This window comes from Oncorhynchus mykiss, chromosome 12, assembly GCF_013265735.2.
Source record: "Oncorhynchus mykiss isolate Arlee chromosome 12, USDA_OmykA_1.1, whole genome shotgun sequence".
NCBI lineage: Eukaryota > Metazoa > Chordata > Actinopteri > Salmoniformes > Salmonidae > Oncorhynchus > Oncorhynchus mykiss.
In genome coordinates, this window is record NC_048576.1 from 4234951 (window position 1) to 4262741 (window position 27791).

The 27791-nt window shown below is 43.7% G+C and overlaps 1 protein-coding gene across 1 annotated transcript in view; it reads right to left on the bottom strand.

Moving 5' to 3' along the window:
• Nucleotides 1-549: 549 nt before the first annotated feature.
• LOC110536862 (phospholipid phosphatase-related protein type 1) overlaps nt 550-27791 on the bottom strand; it is a 169883-nt gene continuing 142641 nt past the window's right edge. The window contains exon 8 of the mRNA XM_036936736.1: nt 550-1593. Coding sequence (XP_036792631.1) covers nt 1561-1593 — 33 coding nt within the window. The 3' untranslated portion in view covers nt 550-1560. The remainder of the gene's footprint in view (nt 1594-27791) is intronic.

Genomic DNA, 27791 nt, shown 5'->3' on the forward strand with positions numbered 1-27791 from the left:
GTGGTCGGTAGCCACTCTATGGGTGGTCGGTAGCCACTCTATGGGTGGTAGGTAGCCACTCTATGGTTGGCAGGTAGCCTAGTGTTTAAAAGCTTTGGGCCAGGTCGTTGATTCGAATCACAGAGCCGTCAAGGTGGAAAAATCTGCCTTTCTGTCCTTGAGCAAGGCAGTTAACCCCCAACACCTGCTCCCCCAACACCTGCTCCCCCAACACCTGCTCCCCCAACACCTGCTCCCCCAACACCTGCTCCCCCAACACCTGCTCCCCGCGTGTCGATGACGGGTTGGGATAAATACGGAAGACACATTTCAGTTGAATGTATTCAGTATTCCCCTTCTCACAGAGCGCCAATATTCTGGTGACAACTTAACACAGGTGAAAGATTACTAATTTCGTGTCGAAGTCAAATTGTATTATCACCTACAGGATAAGCCTTGGAAATGCAGCCCACACAATTTGATTTAATTACGACTGCTAAATCTACACTCAATACAACCAAAGGCCAGCAAAGACTTTTGTTGAAATGAATAAAAAGGCCACACAATAGATACTCTGCTACTAGCTATTTATTATTTGGACAAATCAAGAAAATATATATGCAGCATTTCAAAAGAAATTCATATTTTTTTTTTAAAAGAAAGACTATACAAATTGGGAATATTTATTCAAATAGTTCAACTGTGTACTTCCATGCTGAGAGAATGGCAGTTTCTGGATGGAGAAGACAAAACACAATAATACCACACCGTGTCATAGTCCAATAGGATGTTGTTTTCCCCTAAACAACATGAATAACAAATACATTCCTGAAAAAAATCAGCAGGCAAAACATAAATACATGTATATATATAAAAGAAAACAAAAGAAATCGGTCCAAATGTTTTATACAGAGATAACAAATAATAATACAAAATAAGAATTTAGTCAATAAAAATACAGAAAAAAACTAACAGAATAGAGAGGAATTTGTACAAATACCACAGAACGACATCAATATTTCAATAACATTAGATAGACTGTATACCGTATATTATATTTCCTTTGTGATATAAAACATGACTATAGAGAGGAGGAATGAATGCGTAAGTAAGTCCTGACACGATGTAAAACATGATGAGCGAGAGAGAGAGAGAGAGAGGAGGAAGTCCTGACACAAATCAGACTAGGGGTGAAACATTCCGGTAATTTTCCCAGCATGCCCAGACTTTCCAGAAATTCCAGTAGAAGGGTTCCTGGATTTCCTGCTAATTCACACACCGATTCCGGGAATCTTCTATTGTGGAAAACCTGGATATTTTTGGAAAGTTACGTGACTTTTGCAACCCTAGTTCAGACCTACAGTATTAACATCTTCAGGGTTAGGGTAGGCTACAGCACGTACTCTCTTATACAAAATGTACAAATCATCGGCCTCTAACTAGTTACATACACCAGAATACTGTCCTTTTTTTGTTTGTTACAGTAGTAGTATGACACAGTACAAAACATAATTGTGCCTAGAAGTTGTGTTGAGGAGACGCAAAGGTGACCCGGTGTTGTCCCACCGTGGTCCCCGCTAGTCATGTGACCTCAGTCATCGATGCCGAATGGTTCTGAAAAACAGGAAAAGAGATGTGTTACATTTTTTTCTCAATTTTCTTAAAAACTAAGAATTTAGGTTAATACTGTGGTCCATCAAACATAAAGTAAACGAGTGTGGAATGCATACCCTAAACTTTACAAAAACCAGTGCTGAGTGTGGTATACGTTTCCTATACTTTACAAAAACCAGTGCTGAGTGTGGTATACGTTTCCTATACTTTACAAAACCAGTGCTGAGTGTGGTATACGTTTCCTATACTTTACAAAACCAGTGCTGAGTGTGGTATACGTTTCCTATACTTTATGAAAACCAGTTCTGAGTGTGGTATACGTTTCCTATACTTTATGAAAACCAGTGCTGAGTGTGGTATACGTTTCCTATACTTTATGAAAACCAGTGCTGAGTGTGGTATACGTTTCCTATACTTTATGAAAACCAGTTCTGAGTGTGGTATACGTTTCCTATACTTTACAAAAACCAGTGCTGAGTGTGGTATACGTTTCCTATACTTTATGAAAACCAGTGCTGAGTGTGGTATACGTTTCCTATACTTTATGAAAACCAGTGCTGAGTGTGGTATACGTTTCCTATACTTGATGAAAACCAGTTCTGAGTGTGGTATACGTTTCCTATACTTGATGAAAACCAGTGCTGAGTGTGGTATACGTTTCCTATACTTTATGAAAACCAGTGCTGAGTGTGGTATACGTTTCCTATACTTTATGAAAACCAGTGCTGAGTGTGGTATAAGTTTCCTATACTTTATGAAAACCAGTGCTGAGTGTGGTATACGTTTCCTATACTTTACAAAAACCAGTGCTGAGTGTGGTATACGTTTCCTATACTTTATGAAAACCAGTGCTGAGTGTGGTATACGTTTCCTATACTTTACAAAAACCAGTTCTGAGTGTGGTATACGTTTCCTATACTTTATGAAAACCAGTTCTGAGTGTGGTATACGTTTCCTATACTTTACAAAAAACAGTGCTGAGTGTGGTATACGTTTCCTATACTTATGAAAACCAGTGCTGAGTGTGGTATACGTTTCCTATACTTGATGAAAACCAGTGCTGAGTGTGGTATACGTTTCCTATACTTTATGAAAACCAGTGCTGAGTGTGGTATACGTTTCCTATACTTTATGAAAACCAGTGCTGAGTGTGGTATACGTTTCCTATACTTTATGAAAACCAGTTCTGAGTGTGGTATACGTTTCCTATACTTTATGAAAACCAGTGCTGAGTGTGGTATACGTTTCCTATACTTTACAAAAACCAGTGCTGAGTGTGGTATACGTTTCCTATACTTTATGAAAACCAGTGCTGAGTGTGGTATACGTTTCCTATACTTTACAAAAACCAGTGCTGAGTGTGGTATACGTTTCCTATACTTTATGAAAACCAGTGCTGAGTGTGGTATACGTTTCCTATACTTTATGAAAACCAGTTCTGAGTGTGGTATACGTTTCCTATACTTTACAAAAAACAGTGCTGAGTGTGGTATACGTTTCCTATACTTTATGAAAACCAGTGCTGAGTGTGGTATACGTTTCCTATACTTTATGAAAACCAGTGCTGAGTGTGGTATACGTTTCCTATACTTTATGAAAACCAGTGCTGAGTGTGGTATACGTTTCCTATACTTTATGAAAACCAGTGCTGAGTGTGGTATACGTTTCCTATACTTTATGAAAACCAGTGCTGAGTGTGGTATACGTTTCCTATACTTTATGAAAACCAGTTCTGAGTGTGGTATACGTTTCCTATACTTTATGAAAACCAGTGCTGAGTGTGGTATACGTTTCCTATACTTTACAAAAACCAGTGCTGAGTGTGGTATACGTTTCCTATACTTTATGAAAACCAGTTCTGAGTGTGGTATACGTTTCCTATACTTTACAAAAAACAGTGCTGAGTGTGGTATACGTTTCCTATACTTTATGAAAACCAGTGCTGAGTGTGGTATACGTTTGCTATACTTTATGAAAACCAGTGCTGAGTGTGGTATACGTTTCCTATACTTTATGAAAACCAGTGCTGAGTGTGGTATACGTTTCCTATACTTTATGAAAACCAGTGCTGAGTGTGGTATACGTTTCCTATACTTTATGAAAACCAGTGCTGAGTGTGGTATACGTTTGCTATACTTTATGAAAACCAGTGCTGAGTGTGGTATACGTTTCCTATACTTTATGAAAACCAGTGCTGAGTGTGGTATACGTTTCCTATACTTTATGAAAACCAGTGCTGAGTGTGGTATACGTTTCCTATACTTATGAAAACCAGTTCTGAGTGTGGTATACGTTTCCTATACTTTATGAAAACCAGTGCTGAGTGTGGTATACGTTTCCTATACTTTATGAAAACCAGTTCTGAGTGTGGTATACGTTTCCTATACTTTATGAAAACCAGTTCTGAGTGTGGTATACGTTTCCTATACTTTATGAAAACCAGTGCTGAGTGTGGTATACGTTTCCTATACTTTATGAAAACCAGTTCTGAGTGTGGTATACGTTTCCTATACTTTATGAAAACCAGTGCTGAGTGTGGTATACGTTTCCTATACTTTATGAAAACCAGTGCTGAGTGTGGTATACGTTTCCTATACTTTATGAAAACCAGTGCTGAGTGTGGTATACGTTTCCTATACTTTATGAAAACCAGTGCTGAGTGTGGTATACGTTTCCTATACTTTATGAAAACCAGTGCTGAGTGTGGTATACGTTTCCTATACTTAATGAAAACCAGTGCTGAGTGTGGTATACGTTTCCTATACTTTATGAAAACCAGTGCTGAGTGTGGTATACGTTTCCTATACTTTATGAAAACCAGTGCTGAGTGTGGTATACGTTTCCTATACTTTACAAAAACCAGTGCTGAGTGTGGTATACGTTTCCTATACTTTATGAAAACCAGTGCTGAGTGTGGTATACGTTTCCTATACTTTATGAAAACCAGTGCTGAGTGTGGTATACGTTTCCTATACTTTACAAATACCAGTGCTGAGTGTGGTATACGTTTCCTATACTTTACAAATACCAGTGCTGAGTGTGGTATACGTTTCCTATACTTAATGAAAACCAGTTCTGAGTGTGGTATACGTTTCCTATACTTTATGAAAACCAGTGCTGAGTGTGGTATACGTTTCCTATACTTTATGAAAACCAGTTCTGAGTGTGGTATACGTTTCCTATACTTTATGAAAACCAGTTCTGAGTGTGGTATACGTTTCCTATACTTTATGAAAACCAGTGCTGAGTGTGGTATACGTTTCCTATACTTTATGAAAACCAGTGCTGAGTGTGGTATACGTTTCCTATACTTTATGAAAACCAGTGCTGAGTGTGGTATACGTTTCCTATACTTTATGAAAACCAGTGCTGAGTGTGGTATACGTTTCCTATACTTATGAAAACCAGTGCTGAATAAAACTACTGATAGGTTTCGGGAAGACAAAGTAAAGGTGTCTTTGTGAATAATTTTACACAGGAAGGAAAGGAATACAGTACAGTACTCCTCCCAGTTATTCCTACGGCACCACATCACACAACGTCTTGATACCCTGTGGTAAACACACCCCCTACACCTCTCAAACGTCCAACAACTTCCAACAACACAGGGACAAAGTCCTAGACTACTGTTACTCTACCCACAAGCAAGCGTACGAGGCCCTCCCTCGTCCCCCATTCGGTAAATCAGATACCTATGTGAGAATACTATTCATTGACTACAGCTCAGCGTTCACCACCATTATCCCCTCCAAGCTCGTCACCAAGTTGAGGACCCTGGGACTGAAAACCTCCATCGGCAACTAGATCCTGGATTTCCCGACGGGCCGAGGGGGCTCCACAGGGGTGTGTGCTTAGTCCCCTCCTGTACTCCCTGTTCACCCACAACTGCATGGCCACGCATGACTCCAACACCATCATCAAGTTTGCTGAGGAAACGACGGTGGTAGGCCTGACTAACAGTGACGATGAGACAGCTTAAATGGAGGAGGTCAGTGCCGGGACAACAACCTCTCCCTTAATGTCAGTAAGACCAAGGAGCTGATCGTGGACTATAGGAAAATGGAGGGGGGCAACCAAGCCCCATCCACATCAACAGGGCTGCAGTGGAGCGGGTCGAGAGCTCCAAGTTCTTTGGTGTCAAAATCACAAAGGATTTAAAATGGTCCACACACACGTGCACAGTCATGAAGAAGGCTCGACAGACGCCTCTTCCCACTCAGGAGGTTGAAAAGGTTTGACATGGATCCTCAAAAACTCAAAAAGTTCTACAGTTGTACCATTGAGAGTATCTTGATAGTCTGCATCACTGCTTGGTATGGCAACAGCACTGCATGGCGAATCAGAGGGTGGTGAGGACAGCCAAGTACATCACTGGGGCCAGGCTCCCTGCCATCCAGGACCTCTATACCAGAGGGTGGTGTGGACAGCCCAGTACATCACTGGCCCAGCTCCCTGCCATCCAGGACCTCTATATCAGATGGTGGTGTGGACAGCCCAGTACATCACTGGGGCCAGGCTCCCTGCCATCCAGGACCTCTATACCAGAGGGTGGTGTGGACAGCCCAGTACATCACTGGGGCCAGGCTCCCTGCCATCCAGGACCTCTATACCAGGCGGTGGTGTGGACAGCCCAGTACATCACTGGGGCCGAGCTCCTTGCCATCCAGGACCTCTATACCAGAGGGTGGTGAGGACAGCCCAGTACATCACTGGGGCCGAGCTCCTTGCCATCCAGGACCTCTATACCAGAGGGTGGTGTGGACAGCCCAGTACATCACTGGGGCCGAGCTCCTTGCCATCCAGGACCTCTATGTCAGAGGGTGGTGAGGACAGCCCAGTACATCACTGGGGCCAGGCTCCCTGCCATCCAGGACCTCTATACCAGAGGGTGGTGTGGACAGCCCAGTACATCACTGGGGCCGAGCTCCCTGCCATCCAGGACCTCTATACCAGAGGGTGGTGAGGACAGCCCAGTACATCACTGGGGCCGAGCTCCCTGCCATCCAGGACCTTTATACCAGAGGGTGGTGAGGACAGCCCAGTACATCACTGGGGCCGAACTCCCTGCCATCCAGGACCTCTATACCAGAGGGTGGTGAGGATAGCCCAGTACATCACTGGGGCAGAGCTCCCTGCCATCCAGGACCTCTATATCAGAGGGTGGTGTGGACAGCCCAGTACATCACTGGGGCCAGGCTCCCTGCCATCCAGAACCTCTATACCAGAGGGTGGTGAGGACAGCCCAGTACATCACTGGGGCCGAGCTCCCTGCCATCCAGGACCTCTATACCAGAGGGTGGTGTGGACAGCCCAGTACATCACTGGGGCCCAGCGCCCTGCCATCCAGGACCTCTATACCAGAGGGTGGTGTGGACAGCCCAGTACATCACTGGGGCCGAGCTCCCTGCCATCCAGGACCTCTATACCAGAGGGTGGTGAGGACAGCCCAGTACATCTCTGGGGCCGAGCTCCCTGCCATCCAGGACCTCTATACCAGAGGGTGGTGAGGACAGCCCAGTACATCACTGGGGCCGAGCTCCCTGCCATCCAGGACCTCTATACCAGAGGGTGGTGAGGACAGCCCAGTACATCACTGGGGCCCAGCGCCCTGCCATCCAGGACCTCTATACCAGAGGGTGGTGTGGACAGCCCAGTACATCACTGGGGCCCAGCGCCCTGCCATCCAGGACCTCTATACCAGAGGGTGGTGAGGACAGCCCAGTACATCACTGGGGCCCAGCGCCCTGCCATCCAGGACCTCTATACCAGGCGGTGGTGTGGACAGCCCAGTACATCACTGGGGCCGAGCTCCCTGCCATCCAGGACCTCTATACCAGAGGGTGGTGAGGACAGCCCAGTACATCACTGGGGCCCAGCGCCTTGCCATCCAGGACCTCTATACCAGAGGGTGGTGTGGACAGCCCAGTACATCACTGGGGCCCAGCGCCCTGCCATCCAGGACCTCTATACCAGAGGGTGGTGAGGACAGCCCAGTACATCACTGGGGCCCAGCGCCCTGCCATCCAGGACCTCTATACCAGGCGGTGGTGTGGACAGCCCAGTACATCACTGGGGCCCAGCTCCCTGCCATCCAGGACCTCTATACCAGAGGGTGGTGAGGATAGCCCAGTACATCACTGGGGCCCAGCGCCCTGCCATCCAGGACCTCTATACCAGGCGGTGGTGTGGACAGCCCAGTACATCACTGGGGCCGAGCTCCCTGCCATCCAGGACCTCTATACCAGGTGGTGGTGAGGACAGCCCAGTACATCACTGGGGCCAGGCTCCCTGCCATCCAGGACCTCTATACCAGAGGGTGGTGTGGACAGCCCAGTACATCACTGGGGCCCAGCGCCCTGCCATCCAGGACCTCTATACCAGAGGGTGGTGTGGACAGCCCAGTACATCACTGGGGCCCAGCGCCCTGCCATCCAGGACCTCTATACCAGAGGGTGGTGTGGACAGCCCAGTACATCACTGGGGCCGAGCTCCCTGCCATCCAGGACCTCTATACCAGAGGGTGGTGAGGATAGCCCAGTACATCACTGGGGCCCAGCGCCCTGCCATCCAGGACCTCTATACCAGAGGGTGGTGTGGACAGCCCAGTACATCACTGGGGCCAGGCTCCCTGCCATCCAGGACCTCTATACCAGGCGGTATGAAAGGAAGGCCTGGGAAATCGTGAAAGACTCCATCCCCCCCATGCCATAGACTGTTCTCTCTGCTTGTTTGGAGGTTTGGAGCTGGAAAAAAAAGACATTTCACTTTACTTGAGCACGTGACATTAAAACTTGAAACTTGAACCACCTGCTACATTGATTACATGTCAGTGATCCATATGCAGGAGACTAACTGCCCAGTCAGTCAAACAGCAAAAATAATTATCTGCAACCTCATTTCCTTATGGATCCAGCTATCAGTGTGTCTCTTTCTTTGATTGACAGGTGATCCTGACAGAGAGACGCTGATGTCATTAATAAACCGGCTTCATATTGGTAGCCACTGTAGCTGGACGTCACACTGCTTCCTTCACCATCTCTCTCACACAGAGACTAGACCGTACTTCTTATTCCCTCACCATCTCAAATCAAATCAAATAGAAGACAGGTGTACACACCAGGTGTTTCACCTGACAGTGAAATGTTTCCTGACAAGCCCTTCACCAACAACGCTTTAAGAAGTAAAAAATAGATCAAATAAAAATAAACAAATCATTTAAGAGCAGCAGTAAGTAACAATAGTGAGGCTATATACATGGGGTAACGATACAGAGTTAATGTGGAGGCTATATACAGGGGGTACCGGTACAGAGTCAATGTGGAGGCTATATACAGGGGGTACCGGTACAGAGTCAATGTGGAGGCTATATACAGGGGGTAACGATACAGAGTTAATGTGGAGGCTATATACAGGGGGTACCGGTACAGAGTCAATGTGGAGGCTATATACAGGGGGTAACGATACAGAGTTAATGTGGAGGCTATATACAGGGGGTAACGATACAGAGTTAATGTGGAGGCTATATACAGGGGGTACCGGTACAGAGTCAATGTGGAGGCTATATACAGGGGGTACCGGTACAGAGTCAATGTGGAGGCTATATACATGGGGTACCGGTACAGAGTCAATGTGGAGGCTATATCCAGGGGGTACCAGTACAGAGTCAATGTGGAGGCTATATACAGGGTACCGGTACAGAATCAATGTGGAGGCTATATACATGGGGTACCGGTACAGAGTCAATGTGGAGGCTATATACAGGGGTACCGGTACAGAGTCAATGTGGAGGCTATATACATGGGGTACCGGTACTGAGTCAGTGTGGAGGCTATATACAGGGGGTACCGGTACAGAGTCAATGTGGAGGCTATATACAGGAGGTACCGGTACAGAGTCAATGTGGAGGCTATATACAGGGGATCGGGTACAGAGTCAATGTGGAGGCTATATACAGGGTGTTACGGTACAGAGTCAATGTGGAGGCTATATACAGGGGGTACCGGTACAGAGTCAATGTGGAGGCTATATACAGGGGATCGGGTACAGAGTCAATGTGGAGGCTATATACAGGGTGTTACGGTACAGAGTCAATGTGGAAGCTATATACAGGGTGTACCGGTACAGAGTCAATGTGGAGGCTATATACAGGGTGTACCGGTACAGAGTCAATGTGGAGGCTATATACAGGAGGTACCGGTACAGAGTCAATGTGGAGGCTATATACAGGGGGTACCGGTACAGAGTCAATGTGGAGGCTATATACAGGGTGTTACGGTTAGTCGAGGTCATATGTACAATGGACATTTTATTAAAAAACACGCGTGTCACAATTATTATCACCCCTGGAAATTCAAATGAACAAAATCTAATTGATGTACAGTGCCTTGCGAAAGTATTCGGTCCCCTTGAACTTCGCGGCCTTTTGCCACATTTCAGGCTTCAAACATAAAGATATAAAACTGTATTTTTTTGTGAAGAATCAACAACAAGTGGGACACAATCATGAAGTGGAACGACATTTATTGGATATTTCAAACTTTTTTAACAAATCAAAAACTGAAAAATTGGGCGTGCAAAATTATTCAGCCCCCTTAAGTTAATACTTTGTAGCGCCACCTTTTGCTGCGATTACAGCTGTAAGTCGCTTGGGGTATGTCTCTATCAGTTTTGCACATAGAGACTGAAAATTTTTCCCATTCCTCCTTGCAAAACAGCTCGAGCTCAGTGAGGTTGGATGGAGAGCATTTGTGAACAGCAGTTTTCAGTTCTTTCCACAGATTCTCGATTGGATTCAGGTCTGGACTTTGACTTGGCCATTCTAACACCTGGATATGTTTATTTTTGAACCATTCCATTGTAGATTTTGCTTTATGTTTTGGATCATTGTCTTGTTGGAAGACAAATCTCCGTCCCAGTCTCAGGTCTTTTGCAGACTCCATCAGGTTTTCTTCCAGAATGGTCCTGTATTTGGCTCCATCCATCTTCCCATCAATTTTAACCATCTTCCCTGTCCCTGCTGAAGAAAAGCAGGCCCAAACCATGATGCTGCCACCACCATGTTTGACAGTGGGGATGGTGTGTTCAGCTGTGTTGCTTTTACGCCAAACATAACGTTTTGCATTGTTGCCAAAAAGTTCAATTTTGGTTTTCATCTGACCAGAGCACCTTCTTCCACATGTTTGGTGTGTCTCCCAGGTGGCTTGTGGCAAACTTTAAACAACACTTTTTATGGATATCTTTAAGAAATGGCTTTCTTCTTGCCACTCTTCCATAAAGGCCAGATTTGTGCAATATACGACTGATTGTTGTCCTATGGACAGAGTCTCCCACCTCAGCTGTAGATCTCTGCAGTTCATCCAGAGTGATCATGGGCCTCTTGGCTGCATCTCTGATCAGTCTTCTCCTTGTATGAGCTGAAAGTTTAGAGGGACGGCCAGGTCTTGGTAGATTTGCAGTGGTCTGATACTCCTTCCATTTCAATATTATCGCTTGCACAGTGCTCCTTGGGATGTTTAAAGCTTGGGAAATAATTTTGTATCCAAATCCGGCTTTAAACTTCTTCACAACAGTATCTCGGACCTGCCTGGTTTGTTCCTTGTTCTTCATTATGCTCTCTGCGCTTTTAACGGACCTCTGAGACTATCACAGTGCAGGTGCATTTATACGGAGACTTGATTACACACAGGTGGATTGTATTTATCATCATTAGTCATTTAGGTCAACATTGGATCATTCAGAGATCCTCACTGAACTCCTGGAGAGAGTTTGCTGCACTGAAAGTAAAGGGGCTGAATAATTTTGCACGCCCAATTTTTCAGTTTTTGATTTGTTAAAAAAGTTTGAAATATCCAATAAATGTCGTTCCACTTCATGATTGTGTCCCACTTGTTGTTGATTCTTCACAAAAAAAATACAGTTTTATATCTTTATGTTTGAAGCCTGAAATGTGGCAAAAGGTCGCAAAGTTCAAGGGGGCCGAATACTTTCGCAAGGCACTGTATATTCCGATTAAGATTTTACTTTTTAAAGTTAATCTGAGTGATTGGGAACTCTTAAGTGGTTATCCATGACTTCCGGTTTCACTGGGGTATAAATATGAGGTGGCACACAGGGTAAACTCTCTTAGTCATCCATCAACATTGGAAAGACCAGAGAACACACACATAAAATAAGACAAAAGGTTGTTGAACTTCACAAATCAGGCTATAAAAAAGAGGACCCCTGAGAATACCCATCTCCACTATTAGGGCAATAATTAAGTAATAAATAAATAAATAAATAATTAAGACAACTGGAGCTGTGAGGACCTCCCGGACGCGTGGATCTGTGTAGCCTCCACATTAACTCCGGTACCCCCTGTACCGTGAGCCTGGGCTCGAACCCAGAGTCTCTGGTGGCACAGCTAGCACTGCGATGCAGTGGGGTGATGCACGATTGGCCTCGGTAGGGATATCCTTGTCTCATCGGGCACTAGCGACTCCTGTGGCGGTCCGGGGGCAGTGCACGCTGACCAGGACGCAAGGTGCACTGTGTTTCCTCCGACACATTGTTGCGGCGGGCTTCCGGGTTGGAAGCGCGCTGTGTTAAGAAGCAGTGCGGCTTGGTTGGGCTGTGTTAAGAAGCAGTGCGGCTTGGTTGGGCTGTGTTAAGAAGCAGTGCGGCTTGGTTGGGCTGTGTTAAGAAGCAGTGCGGCTTGGTTGGGCTGTGTTAAGAAGCAGTGCGGCTTGGTTGGGCTGTGTTAAGAAGCAGTGCGGCTTGGTTGGGCTGTGTTAAGAAGCAGTGCGGCTTGGTTGGGCTGTGTTAAGAAGCAGTGCGGCTTGGTTGGGCTGTGTTAAGAAGCAGTGCGGCTTGGTTGGGCTGTGTTAAGAAGCAGTGCGGCTTGGTTGGGCTGTGTTAAGAAGCAGTGCGGCTTGGTTGGGCTGTGTTAAGAAGCAGTGCGGCTTGGTTGGGCTGTGTTTCGGAGGACGCATGACTCTCGACCTTCCCGTACGGGAGTTGTAGCGATGAGACCAGATAGTAACTACAAAAAAAACTATTGGATAATACGAAAAAAAATTCAACAAAAAAATAAGAAATTAACCTAAAAAATCTTGGGGTCACCAAGTCTCCAAATCTACAATTAGACGCCAACTCCATGACAACAAGTTATCTGGAAAGGTTGCCAGAAAATAGCCTCTGCTGTCACCAGAACACAAACGTGGAGTTTGGTAAATGTCATTGGAACCAGGTGCTATGGTCTGATAAGACTAAAATAGAGCTTATTGGCAACAGACACCAGAGGTGGGTTAGGAATATGGTCTGATAAGACTAAAATAGAACTTATTGGCAACAGACACCAGAGGTGGGTTAGGAGTATGGTCTGATAAGACTAAAATAGAGCTTATTGGCAACAGACACCAGAGGTGGGTTAGGAGTATGGTCTGATAAGACTAAAATAGAGCTTATTGGCAACAGAGACCAGAGGTGGGTTAGGAGTATGGTCTGATAAGACTAAATTAGAGCTTATTGGCAACAGACACCAGAGGTGGGTTAGGAGTATGGTCTGATAAGACTAAAATAGAGCTTATTGGCAACAGACACCAGAGGTGGGTTAGGAGTATGGTCTGATAAAACTAAATTAGAGCTTATTGGCAACAGACACCAGAGGTGGGTTAGGAGTAAAAAGAACCACGATCATGCAGAAAATAACCTAATCACCACCGGGTAGTGTAGTGGATATGTGTAGTATAGTGGATCTGTTTAGTATAGTGGATCTGTCTAGTATAGTGGATCTGTTTAGTATAGTGGATCTGGGTAGTATAGTGGATCTGGGTAGTATAGTGGATCTGTCTAGTATAGTGGATCTGTTTAGTATAGTGGATCTGTCTAGTATAGTGGATCTGGGTAGTATAGTGGATCTGTCTAGTATAGTGGATCTGGGTAGTATAGTGGATCTGTCTAGTATAGTGGATCTGTTTAGTATAGTGGATCTGTCTAGTATAGTGAATCTGGGTAGTATAGTGGAACTGGGTAGTATAGTGGATCTGTCTAGTATAGTGGATCTGTTTAGTATAGTGGATCTGTGTAGTATATTGGTGGATGTGTGTTGTATAGTGGTGGATCTGTGTAGTATAGTGGATCTGTGTAGTATAGGGGATCTGTCTAGTATAGTGGATCTGGGCAGTATAGTGGATATGTGTAGTATAGTGGATGGGTGTAGTATAGTGGATGTGTGTAGTATAGTGGTGAATCTGTGTAGTATAGTGGTGGATCTGGGTAGTATAGTGGATCTGGGTAGTATAGTGGATCTGTGTAGTATAGTGGTGGATATGTGTAGTATAGTGGATCTGTGTAGTATAGTGGATTTGTGTAGTATAGTGGATCTGGGTAGAATAGTGGATATGTCTAGTATAGTGGATCTGTTTAGTATAGTGGATCTGTGTAGTATAGTGGTGGAAGTGTGTTGTATAGTGGTTGATCTGTGTAGTATAGTGGATCTATGTAGTATAGTGGATCTGTGTAGTATAGTGGAGCTGTCTAGTATAGGGGATCTGTCTAGTATAGTGGATCTGGGTAGTATAGTGGATAGTTGTAGTATAGTGGATGTGTGTAGTATAGTGGTGAATCTGTGTAGTATAGTGGTGGATCTGAGTAGTATAGTGGTGGATCTGGGTAGTATAGTGGATCTGGGTAGTATAGTGGATCTGTCTAGTATAGTGGATCTGTGTAGTATAGTGGATCTGTGTAGTAAGTGGATATGTGTAGTATAGTGGTGGATCTGTGTAGTATAGTGGATCTGTGTAGTATAGTGGATCTGTGTAGTATAGTGGATCTGTGTAGTATAGTGGTGGATCTGTGTAGTATAGTGTAGCTGTCTAATATAGGGGATCTGTCTAGTATAGGGGATCTGGGTAGTATAGTGGATCTGAGTAGTACAGTGGACCTGTATAGTATAGTATAGTGGTGGAAGTGTGTTGTATAGTGGTTGATCTGTGTAGTATAGTGGATCTATGTAGTATAGTGGATCTGTGTAGTATAGTGGAGCTGTCTAGTATAGGGGATCTGTCTAGTATAGTGGATCTGGGTAGTATAGTGGACAGTTGTAGTAAAGTGGACGTGTGTAGTATAGTGGTGAATCTGTGTAGTATAGTGGTGGATCTGAGTAGTATAGTGGTGGATCTGGGTAGTATAGTGGATCTGGGTAGTATAGTGGATCTGTCTAGTATAGTGGATCTGTGTAGTAAGTGGATATGTGTAGTATAGTGGTGGATCTGTGTAGTATAGTGGATCTGTGTAGTATAGTGGATCTGTGTAGTTTAGTGGTGGATCTGTGTAGTATAGTGGAGCTGTCTAATATAGGGGATCTGTCTAGTATAGGGGATCTGGGTAGTATAGTGGATTTGATTAGTACAGTGGATCTGTATAGTATAGTGGATCTGGGTAGTATAGTGGATCTGTGTAGTATAGTGAATCTGTGTAGTATAGTGGATCTGTGTAGTATAGTGGAGCTGTCTAGTATAGTGGATCTGTCCAGTATGGTGGATCTGTGTAGTATAGTGTATCTGTGTAGTATAGTGAATCTGTGTAGTATAGTGGATTTGTGTAGTATAGTGGTGTATCTGTTTAGTATGGTAGATCTGTGTAGTATAGTGGTGGATCTGTGTAGTATAGTGGTGGATCTGTTTAGTATGGTGGATCTGTGTAGTATAGTGGTGGATCTGTGTAGTATAGTGGATCTGTGTAGTATAGTGGTGGATCTGTTTAGTATGGTGGATCTGTGTAGTATAATGGTGGATCTGTGTAGTATAGTGATGCATCTGTTTAGTATTGTGGATCTGTGTGGTATATTGGTGGATCTGTGTAGTATAGTGGTGGATCTGTGTATTATAGTGGTGGGTCAGTTTAGTATAGTGGATATGTGTAGTATAGTGGTGGATCTGTTTGTATAGTGGATCTGTGTAGTATAGTGATGGATCTGTTTAGTATTGTGGATCTGTGTAGTATATTGGTGGATCTGTGTAGTATAGTGGTGGATCTGTGTAGTATAGTGGTGGATCAGTTTGTATAGTGGATATGTGTAGCATAGTGGTGGATCTGTGTAGTATAGTGGTGGATCAGTTTGTATAGTGGATATGTGTAGCATAGTGGTGGATCTGTGTTGTATAGTGGTGGATATGTGTAGTATAGTGGTGGATCTGTGTAGTATAGTGGATCTGTGTAGTGTAATGGATCGGTGTAGTATAGTGGCGGATCGGTGTAGTATAGTGGTTGATATGTGTAGTATATTGGTGTTTAGTATAGTGGTGGATCTGTTTAGTATAGTGGATCTCTGTAGTATAGTGGTGGATCGGAATGGTATAGTGGTGGATCTGTGTAGTATAGTGGATCTGTGTAGTATAGTGGATCTGTGTAGTATAGTGATGGATCTGTGTAGTATAGTGATGGATCTGTGCAGTGTAGTGATGGATCTGTGCAGTATAGTGATGGATCTGTGCAGTATAGTGATGGATCTGTGTAGTATAGTGATGGATCTGTGTTGTATAGCGGTGGGTCTGTTTAGTATAGTGGATCTGTGTAGTATAGTGGATCTGTGTAGTATAGTGATGGATCTGTGATGTTGTGGGGCTGTTTCACTTCCAAAGGTCCTGGGAACCGTGTTCGGATACATGGCCTTATGAACTCCATGATGTACCAGGCCAAAACTTGTCTGCCTCTATCAGGAGGCTAAAACTGGGTCTTCGTTGGATCTTCCAGCAGGACAACGATCCCAACCATAACTACAAATCCACACAAAAATGGTTCACTGACCATAAAATCAAGCTTTTGCAATGACCATCCCAGTCCCCTGACCTAAACCCCACTGAAAACCTGTGGAGTGAGCTGAAGAGGAGAGTCCACAAGTGAGGACCATGGACTCTGAAGGATCTAGAACCACACTATTTGTCATAATACCCATAAAACCTAGCGATCAAACAAGGAAATGGTACCAATTGTTTTTCCAACATTCATTTTTCCCATAGGGGTTTTTAGAAACACTTAAAATACGGGCTCTTTGTCGTGTAGGGTTACCCTGGCGTGACCTATTGATAACCATGTAAATGTCTCCCTGGCGTGACCTATTGATAACCATGTATACCTCTCCCTGGCGTGACCTATTGATAACCATGTAAATCTCTCCCTGGCGTGATGTATTGATAACCATGTAAATCTCTCCCTGGCGTGACCTATTGATAACCATGTAAATCTCTCCCTGGCGTGATGTATTGATAACCATGTAAATCTCTCCCTGGTGTGATGTATTGATAACCATGTAAATCTCTCCCTGGTGTGAAGTATTGATAACCATGTAAATCTTTCCCTGGCGTGACCTATTGATAACCATGTATACCTCTCCCTGGCGTGACCTATTGATAACCATGTAAATCTCTCCCTGGTGTGATGTATTGATAACCATGTAAATCTCTCCCTGGTGTGATGTATTGATAACCATGTAAATCTCTCTCGGACAAGGTGACTTTTATCAATATATCAGGCTCTATTTACTATACATACAGCGCGTATACAAAGCATCAGAAACACCTTCCTAATATTGAGTAGATTTAAGACGGGACATCAATAAGGGATCATAGCGTTCACCTGGATTCACCTGGTCAGAGCAGGTGTTCTTAATGTTTTGTATATGCAGTGTATATGAAAAAAAATTCTCTCTCAATTCAAGTTCAATTTAAGTGCATTACTGTCATGGGAAACATATGTTTACATTGCCAAAGCAAGTGGAATAATAAACAAAAGACAAATAAACAATACAAAAAGTTCCAAAAGAATAAAGACATTTCAAATCTCATATTATGTCTATATACAGTGTTGTAATGATGTGCAAATAGTTAAAGTACAAAAGAGAAAATAAATAAGCATAAATATGGGTTGTATTTACAATGGTGTGTGTTCTTCAGTGGTTGCCCTTTTCTCGTGGCAACAGGTCACAAATCTTGCTGCTGTGATGGCACACTGTGGTATTTCACCCAGTAGATATGGGAGTTTATCAAAAGTAGATTTTTTTTACATATTCTTTGTGTGTCTGTGTAATCTGAGGGAAATATGTGTCTCTAATATGGTCATACATTTGGCAGGAGGTTAGGAAGTGCAGCTCAGTTTCCACCTCATTTTGTGGACAGTGTGCACATAGCCTGTCTCCTCTTGAGAGCCAGGTCTGTCTACGGCGGCCTTTCTCAATAACACGGCTATGCTCTCTCAATAGCAAGGCTATTCTCTCTCTCTCTCAGTGGTGCATGGGCTAGCTGTTTGTTCACCTGCACCCAAAAGCAATTGCAAATAACCAATCCTCAACTGCCCAACTACATGTGATGAATTGAAAATCTGAGGCCTGCACCCAACCATAACCCCCAAAGAAAGAAAATGTTCCATAGGCTACAGTCAAGGACAGCAGAACGATATGTTGACAGGGGGTGCAGGATATTGTTTTGCCTGTTTCTGCTTATAATATCCAACATTTTGGTAGGCTATTTCTAAGTAAAAGTTTTTCTGTGCAAAATGTTTAAATGACAATCAGTTTGCCCGGTCGTAAGGAAAAAGCAAGCTGTGAAAACAGCCCAACATGTTTCTGATAAGATTTCAGTTCGGCTTGGATGAATACTTCATGTGGTTGAAATACGAATCAGCTTTTATGATGATGTAGACAGCACCTCCACAGATCATATCTGTTTATCATGGACATTTACTGACAGTTGTGGCTGCTTTGTGTGAAGTATTGTTGTCTCTACCCTCTCGCCCTATGTCCTGTTGTCTGTGCCCAGTAATGTTTGTACCATGTTGTGTTGCTACCATGTTGTTGTCATGTTGTGTTGCTACCATGTTGTTGTCATGTTGTGTTGCTACCATGTTGTTGTCATGTTGTGTTGCTACCATGTTGTTGTCATGTTGTGTTGCTACCATGTTGTTGTCATGTTGTGTTGCTACTATGTTGTTGTCATGTGTTGCTACCATGTTGTTGTCATGTTGTGTTGCTACCATGTTGTTGTCATGTTGTGTTGCTACCATGTTGTTGTCATGTTGTGTTGCTACCATGTTGTTGTCATGTTGTGTTGCTACCATGTTGTTGTCATGTTGTGTTGCTACTATGCTGTGTTGTCATGTGTTGCTGCCTTGCTATGCTGTTGTCTTAGGTCTCTCTTTATGTAGTGCTGTTGTCTTAGGTCTCTCTTTATGTAGTGTTGTTGTCTTAGGTCTCTCTTTATGTAGTGTTGTTGTCTTAGGTCTCTCTATGTAGTGTTGTTGTCTTAGGTCTCTCTTTATGTAGTGTTGTTGTCTTAGGTCTCTCTTTATGTAGTGTTGTTGTCTCTCTTTATGTAGTGTTGTTGTCTCTCTTTATGTAGTGTTGTTGTCTGTCTTTATGTAGTGTTGTTGTCTCTCTTTATGTAGTGTTGTTGTCTCTCTTTATGTAGTGTTGTTGTCTCTCTTTATGTAGTGTTGTTGTCTGTCTTTATGTAGTGTTGTTGTCTCTCTTTATGTAGTGTTGTTGTCTGTCTTTATGTAGTGTTGTTGTCTCTCTTTATGTAGTGTTGTTGTCTGTCTTTATGTAGTGTTGTTGTCTCTCTTTATGTAGTGTTGTTGTCTCTCTTTATGTAGTGTTGTTGTCTGTCTTTATGTAGTGTTGTTGTCTCTCTTTATGTAGTGTTGTTGTCTGTCTTTATGTAGTGTTGTTGTCTCTCTTTATGTAGTGTTGTTGTCTCTCTTTATGTAGTGTTGTTGTCTCTCTTTATGTAGTGTTGTTGTCTGTCTTTATGTAGTGTTGTTGTCTGTCTTTATGTAGTGTTGTTGTCTGTCTTTATGTAGTGTTGCCTTAGGTCTCTCTTTATGTAGTGTTGTTGTCTCTCTTTATGTAGTGTTGTTGTCTCTCTTTATGTAGTGTTGTTGTCTCTCTTTATGTAGTGTTGTTGTCTGTCTTTATGTAGTGTTGCCTTAGGTCTCTCTTTATGTAGTGTTGTTGTCTCTCTTTATGTAGTGTTGTTGTCTCTCTTTATGTAGTGTTGTTGTCTGTCTTTATGTAGTGTTGTTGTCTCTCTTTATGTAGTGTTGTTGTCTGTCTTTATGTAGTGTTGTTGTCTGTCTTTATGTAGTGTTGTTGTCTCTCTTTATGTAGTGTTGTTGTCTGTCTTTATGTAATGTTGTTGTCTGTCTTTATATAGTGTTGTTGTCTTAGGTCTCTCGTTATGTAGTGTTGTTGTCTGTCTTTATGTAATGTTGTTGTCTCTCTCGTCGTGATGTGTGTTTTGTCCTGTATTGTTATTGTATTTATTATTATAATCCCACGTCCCTGCAGGAGGTCTTTTGCCTTTTGGTAGGTCGTCATTGCAAATAAGAATTTGTTCTTAACCGACTAGTTAAATAAAGTTTAAATAAAAAATAAATGAATAGAATCTGCATGCCAAATGGCACCCTATTCAATATATAGTCCACTACTTTTGACCAAAGTAGTGCACTATGTAGAGAATAGGGTTCCATAGGGCTCTGGTCTAAAGTAGTGCACTATATAAGGAATAGGGTTCCATAGGGCTCTGGTCTAAAGTAGTGCACTGTATAGGGAATAGGGTTCCATAGGCCTCTGGTCTAAAGTAGTGGACTGTATAGGGAATAGGGTTCCATAGGGCTCTGGTCTAAAGTAGTGCACTGTATAGGAAATAGGGTTCCATAGGGCTCTGGTCTAAAGTAGTGCACTGTATAGGAAATAGGGTTCCATAAGACTCTGGTCGTCATTGCAAATAAGAATTTGTTCTTAACTGACTTGCCTCGTTAAATAAATTATCTTAATATGCAGATAGAAATACATTTCTCCACTCCTGTTCCCAAGTCAACATTTTGAGAAAGTGTGCTACTTTGCAATCTATTAACAGCAAAGATTGCATTAAATAGGTGCATTTTTTTTTTAAAGATACATTAGGCGACGTTCAATTCAATTGCACAAATGGTATAAACAAAAGCTGTAGGCACTTCCTATCAAATCAAATCAAATCAAATCAAATTGTATTTGTCACATACACATAGTTAGCAGATGTTAATGCGAGTGTAGCGAAATGCTTGTGCTTCTAGTTCCGACAATGCAATAATAACAAGTAATCTAACTAACAATTCCAAAACTACTACCTTATACACACAAGTGGGGCGGCAGGGTAGCCTAGTGGTTAGAGTGTTGGACTAGTAACCGGAAGGTTGCGAGTTCAAACCCCCGAGCTGACAAGGTACAAATCTGTCGTTCTGCCCCTGAACAGGCAGTTAACCCACTGTTCCCAGGCCGTCATTGAAAATAAGAATTTGTTCTTAACTGACTTGCCTGGTTAAATAAAGGTAAAATAAATAAAAATAAAAATAAAAAAAGGGATAAAGAACATGTACATAAAGATATATGAATGAGTGATGGTACAGAACGGTAAAGGCAATATGCAGTAGATGGTATAGAGTACAGTATATACATATGAGGTGAGTAATGTAGGGTATGTAAACATAGTGGCATAGTTTAAAGTGGCTAGTGATACATGTATTACATAAAGATGGTAAGATGATATAGAGTACAGTATATACATATGAGATGAGTAATGTAGGGTATGTAAACATTATATTAAGTAGCATTGTTTAAAGTGGCTAGTGATATATTTTACATCATTTCCCATCAATTCCCATTATTAAAGTGGCTTGAGTCAGTGTGTTGGCAGCAGCCACTCAGTGTTAGTGGTGGCTGTTTAACAGTCTGATGGCCTTGAGATAGAAGCTGTTTTTCAGTCTCTCGGTCCCAGCTTTGATGCACCTGTACTGACCTCGCCTTCTGGATGACAGCAGGGTGAACAGGCAGTGGCTCGGGTGGTTGTTGTCCTTGATGATCTTTATGGCCTTCCTGTGACATCGGGTGGTGTATGTGTCCTGGAGGGCAGGTAGTTTACCCCCGGTGATGCGTTGTGCTGACCTCACTACCCTCTGGAGAGCCTTACGGTTGTGGGCGGAGCAGTTGCCATACCAGGCAGTGATACAGCCCGACAGGATGCTCAAGATTGTGCATCTGTAGACGTTTGCGAGTGCTTTTGGTGTTGAGCCGAATTGCTTCAGCCTCCTGAGGTTGAAGAGGCGCTGCTGCGCATTCTTCACCACGCTGTCTGTGTGGGTGGACCAATTCAGTTTGTCTGTGATGTGTACGCCGAGGAACTTAAACCTTACTACCCTCTCCACTACTGTCCCATCGATGTGGATAGGGGGGTGCTCCCTCTGCTGTTTCCTGAAGTCCACAATCATCTCCTTAGTTTTGTTGACGTTGAGTGTGAGGTTATTTTCCTGACACCACACTCCGAGGGCCCTCACCTCCTCCCTGTAGGCCGTCTCGTCGTTGTTGGTAATCAAGCCTACCACTGTTGTGTCGTCCGCAAACTTGATGATTGAGTTGGAGGCGTGCGTGGCCACGCAGTCGTGGGTGAACAGGGAGTACAGGAGAGGGCTCAGAACGCACCCTTGTGGGGAAGGTGTTGAGGATCAGCGGGGTGGAGATGTTGTTACCTACCCTCCTCACCACCTGGGGGCGGCCCGTCAGGAAGTCCAGTACCCAGTTGCACAGGGCGGGGTCGAGACCCAGGGTCTCGAGAGCTTGATGATGAGTTTGGAGGGTATTATGGTGTTAAATGCTGAGCTGTAGTCGATGAACAGCATTCTCACATAGGTATTCCTCTTGTCCAGATGGGTTAGGGCAGTGTGCAGTGTGGTTGAGATTGCATCGTCTGTGGATCTATTTGGGCGGTAAGCAAATTGGAGTGGGTCTAGGGTGTCAGGTAGGGTGGAGGTGATATGGTCCTTGACTAGTCTCTCAAAGCACTTCATGATGACGGAAGTGAGTGCTACGGGGCGATAGTCGTTTAGCTCAGTTACCTTAGCTTTCTTGGGAACAAGGACAATGGTGGCCCTCTTGAAGCATGTGGGAACAGCAGACTGGGATAAGGATTGATTGAATATGTCCGTAAACACACCAGCTGGCTGCGCATGCTCTGAGGGCGCGGCTGGGGATGCCGTCTGGGCCTGCAGCCTTGTCCGTAATATGTGAGCAGGACTTCATTCAATTTAGCAAATCAGTTATTGTTTTCTTGCTCAGCGAGCAACACATGTAAAACTCAGATATTTCTCTTAAAACACAGGACAAATATTATCACAGATTTCAGTTTCCATTTAACCCATCTAAACAGTAAGCTACACAGTTCCCTTGACATGCCATAGGTCTATTTAAAGTCCCGTCTTGTGACTGTCAAATTTGTATAGTGCCTCACAATCATCACACATAGCCGGCTATCATCCTCTTTGAACACGTCACCAAATATTTCTCCCTCCCTTCGCTTTATTTTCAACTTCCTTTCAACTTCCTTTCGCCATTCATCCACCTCCATCACAGCAGGTTTCAGCATGATAATGCACGGCCCCATGTTGCAAGGATCTGTACACAATTCCTGAAAGCTGAAAATGTCCCAGTTCTTCCATGGCCTGCACTCTCACCAGACATGTCACCCATTGAGCATGTTTGGGATGCACTGGATCGACGTGTACCAAATATCCAGCAACTTCACACAGCCTTTGAAGAGGAGTGGAACAACATTCCACAGGCCACAATCAACAGCCTGATCAACTCTATGTGAAGGAGATGTGTTGTGCTGCATGAGGCAAATGGTGGTCACACCAGATACTGACTGGTTTTCTAATCCACCCCCCCCTACCTTTAAGGTATCTGTGACCAACAGATGCATATCTGAATTTCCCAGTCATGTGAAATCCATAGATTAGGACCTAATGAATTGATTTAAAATGACCGATTTCCTTATATGAACTGTAACTCAGTAAAATCTTTTAAATTGCTGCATGTTGTGTTTATATTCCTGTTCGGTATATATTGGTCTGAACAATCTAAATACCAAAAATGATTATTAAAAGATGTATTCACAGGACCTGATTCATGAAATGTGTAAACAACTGTGTCCGAAAACAAAATATCGTACAATATCAAAACTCACATGGTAGAGAAACGCTTTGGCCGATTTAAAACGTGTTTCAGATGTGTCCTTCAGTAAGATGTGAGGTTTGTAAAGGACATTAGACATTTGGACACGAACGGCTTAATGTTTAATTTCAGCACTGTGGAAGGATCAGTGAGAGGCAGAAGCTAATATAATGGATATATTCCAAATGGAACCCTATTCCCTATATAGTGCACTATTTTAGACCAGGGCCCTACAGAACCCTATTCCTTATATAGTGCACTACTTTAGACCAGAGCCCTACAGAACCCTATTCCCTATATAGTGCACTACTTTAGACCAGAGCCCTACAGAACCCTATTCCTTATATAGTGCAGTACTTTAGACCAGAGCCTAGGAGGTAGGTGAAAAAGAGCGCCACCAACTGGTGGTGGACTATGACAGACGTGTTTAGATATATGTCCCAAAGCCCCAGTTGGAGGATATAGAATGACCAGCAGTGTCACGCCCTGACCTTAGAGAGCCTTTTAATGTCCCTATTTGGTTTGGTCAGGGTGTGACTAGGGTGTGCATTCTATGTTTTGTTATCTATGATTTTGTATTTCTATGTTTTGGCCGGGTATGGTTCTCAATCAGGGACAGCTGTCTGTCGTTGTCTCTGATTGGGAACCATACTTAGGCAGCCATTTTTCCCTCCTTTCTTTGTGGGAAGTTGACTTTGTTCATGGCCTTTAGCTTCACGGTTTGTTTTGTAGTGTTTATTGTTTTGTTCGGCGTCTTTTCCAATAAAGGGAATACCACGCTCACCACGCTGCACCTTGGTCCAGTTCTTTCAACAGCCGTGACAAGCAAAAGACAGGGATACAATTATTACCCAACACACACACACACACACACACACACACACACACACACACATATACACACACATATACACACACACACACACACACACACACACACACACACACACACACACACACACACACACACACACACACACATATACACACACATATACACACACACACACACACCACACCACACAAAACACACACAAAACACACACACACACACACACACACACCACACCACACCACACCACACCACACCACACCACACCACAACACAACACAACACACACACCACACCACACCACACACAAAACACACACACACACACACACACACACACACACACACACACACACACACACACACACACACACACACACACACACACACACACAACACATAGACTCACACACCCAACACAGACTCACACACACACAACCAACAGGAGTAGAGGAGTGAAGTAGTGGAAGTGTATTATAGTGGTTGATGACCAGAGACACACTAATACACGGTTGTAGGGTATAGGACCCCATCTAGACAGCTGTAAGGGTTTTCTACAGTAGGGTATAGGACCCCATCTAGACAGCTGTAATGGTTTTCTACAGTAGGGTATAGGACCCCATCTAGACAGCTGTAAGGGTTTTCTACAGTAGGGTATAGGGAACCATCTAGACAGCTGTAAGGGTTTTCAACAGTAGGGTATAGGGAACCATCTAGACAGCTGTAAGGGTTTTCTACAGTAGGGTATAGGGAACCATCTAGACAGCTGTAAGGGATTTCTACAGTAGGGTATAGGGAACCATCTAGACAGCTGTAAGGGATTTCTACAGTAGGCTATAGGACCCCATCTAGACAGCTGTAAGGGTTTTCTACAGTAGGGTATAGGACACCATCTAGACAGCTGTAAGGGTTTTCTACAGTAGGGTATAGGACACCATCTAGACAGCTGTAAGAGTTTTCTACAGTAGGGTATAGGACACCATCTAGACAGCTGTAAGGGTTTTCTACAGTAGGGTATAGGGAACCATCTAGACAGCTGTAAGGGTTTTCAACAGTAGGGTATAGGACCCCATCTAGACAGCTGTAAGGGTTTTCTACAGTAGGGTATAGGACACCATCTAGACAGCTGTAAGGGTTTTCTACAGTAGGGTATAGGACACCATCTAGACAGCTGTAAGAGTTTTCTACAGTAGGGTATAGGACACCATCTAGACAGCTGTAAGGGTTTTCTACAGTAGGGTATAGGACACCATCTAGACAGCTGTAAGGGTTTTCTACAGTAGGGTATAGGACACCATCTAGACAGCTGTAAGGGTTTTCTACAGTAGGGTATAGGGAACCATCTAGACAGCTGTAAGGGTTTTCTACAGTAGGGTATAGGGAACCATCTAGACAGCTGTAAGGGTTTTCTACAGTAGGGTATAGGGAACCATCTAGACAGCTGTAAGGGTTTTCTACAGTAGGGTATAGGGAACCATCTAGACAGCTGTAAGGGTTTTCTACAGTAGGGTATAGGGAACCATCTAGACAGCTGTAAGTGTTTTCTACAGTAGGGTATAGGGAACCATCTAGACAGCTGTAAGGGTTTTCTACAGTAGGGTATAGGGAACCATCTAGACAGCTGTAAGGGTTTTCTACAGTAGGGTATAGGACACCATCTAGACAGCTGTAAGGGTTTTCTACAGTAGGCTATAGGACACCATCTAGACAGCTGTAAGGGTTTTCTACAGTAGGGTATAGGACACCATCTAGACAGCTGTAAGAGTTTTCTACAGTAGTGTATAGGACACCATCTAGACAGCTGTAAGGGTTTTCTACAGTAGGGTATAGGACACCATCTAGACAGCTGTAAGGGTTTTCTACAGTAGGGTATAGGACACCATCTAGACAGCTGTAAGGGTTTTCTACAGTAGGGTATAGGGAACCATCTAGACAGCTGTAAGGGTTTTCTACAGTAGGGTATAGGACACCATCTAGACAGCTGTAAGGGTTTTCTACAGTAGGGTATAGGGAACCATCTAGACAGCTGTAAGGGTTTTCTACAGTAGGGTATAGGGAACCATCTAGACAGCTGTAAGGGTTTTCTACAGTAGGGTATAGGATACCATCTAGACAGCTGTAAGGGTTTTCTACAGTAGGGTATAGGATACCATCTAGACAGCTGTAAGGGTTTTCTACAGTAGGGTACAGGGAACCATCTAGACAGCTGTAAGGGTTTTCTACAGTAGGGTATAGGACACCATCTAGACAGCTGTAAGGGTTTTCTACAGTAGGGTATAGGGAACCATCTAGACAGCTGTAAGGGTTTTCTACAGTAGGTTATAGGACACCATCTAGACAGCTGTAAGGGTTTTCTACAGTAGGGTATAGGGAACCATCTAGACAGCTGTAAGGGTTTTCTACAGTAGGGTATAGGACACCATCTAGACAGCTGTAAGGGTTTTCTACAGTAGGGTATAGGACCCCATCTAGACAGCTGTAAGGGTTTTCCACAGCAGGGTATAGGGAACCATCTAGACAGCTGTAAGGGTTTTCTACAGTAGGGTATAGGGAACCATCTAGACAGCTGTAAGGGTTTTCTACAGTAGGGTATAGGACACCATCTAGACAGCTGTAAGGGTTTTCTACAGTAGGGTATAGGGAACCATCTAGACAGCTGTAAGGGTTTTCTACAGTAGGGTATAGGGAACCATCTAGACAGCTGTAAGGGTTTTCTACAGTAGGGTATAGGACACCATCTAGACAGCTGTAAGGGTTTTCTACAGTAAGGTATAGGGAACCATCTAGACAGCTGTAAGGGTTTTCTACAGTAGGGTATAGGACACCATCTAGACAGCTGTAAGGGTTTTCTACAGTAGGGTATAGGGAACCATCTAGACAGCTGTAAGGGTTTTCTACAGTAGGTTATAGGACACCATCTAGACAGCTGTAAGGGTTTTCTACAGTAGGGTATAGGGAACCATCTAGACAGCTGTAAGGGTTTTCTACAGTAGGGTATAGGGAACCATCTAGACAGCTGTAAGGGTTTTCTACAGTAGGGTATAGGGAACCATCTAGACAGCTGTAAGGGTTTTCTACAGTAGGGTACAGGGAACCATCTAGAAAGCTGTAAGGGTTTTCTACAGTAGGGTATAGGGAACCATCTAGACAGCTGTAAGGGTTTTCTACAGTAGGCTATAGGACACCATCTAGACAGCTGTAAGGGTTTTCTACAGTAGGGTATAGTGTAGCTCTAGGAGGCTCTGAGCAGAAATATGTTGATGAGTACATAAACATGGTAGCTAGTTGGATTCAACTGGATTCCCCCAGAGGGAGGGAGACTGCTGAGGAGGCAGCTTTACAACAATCATCA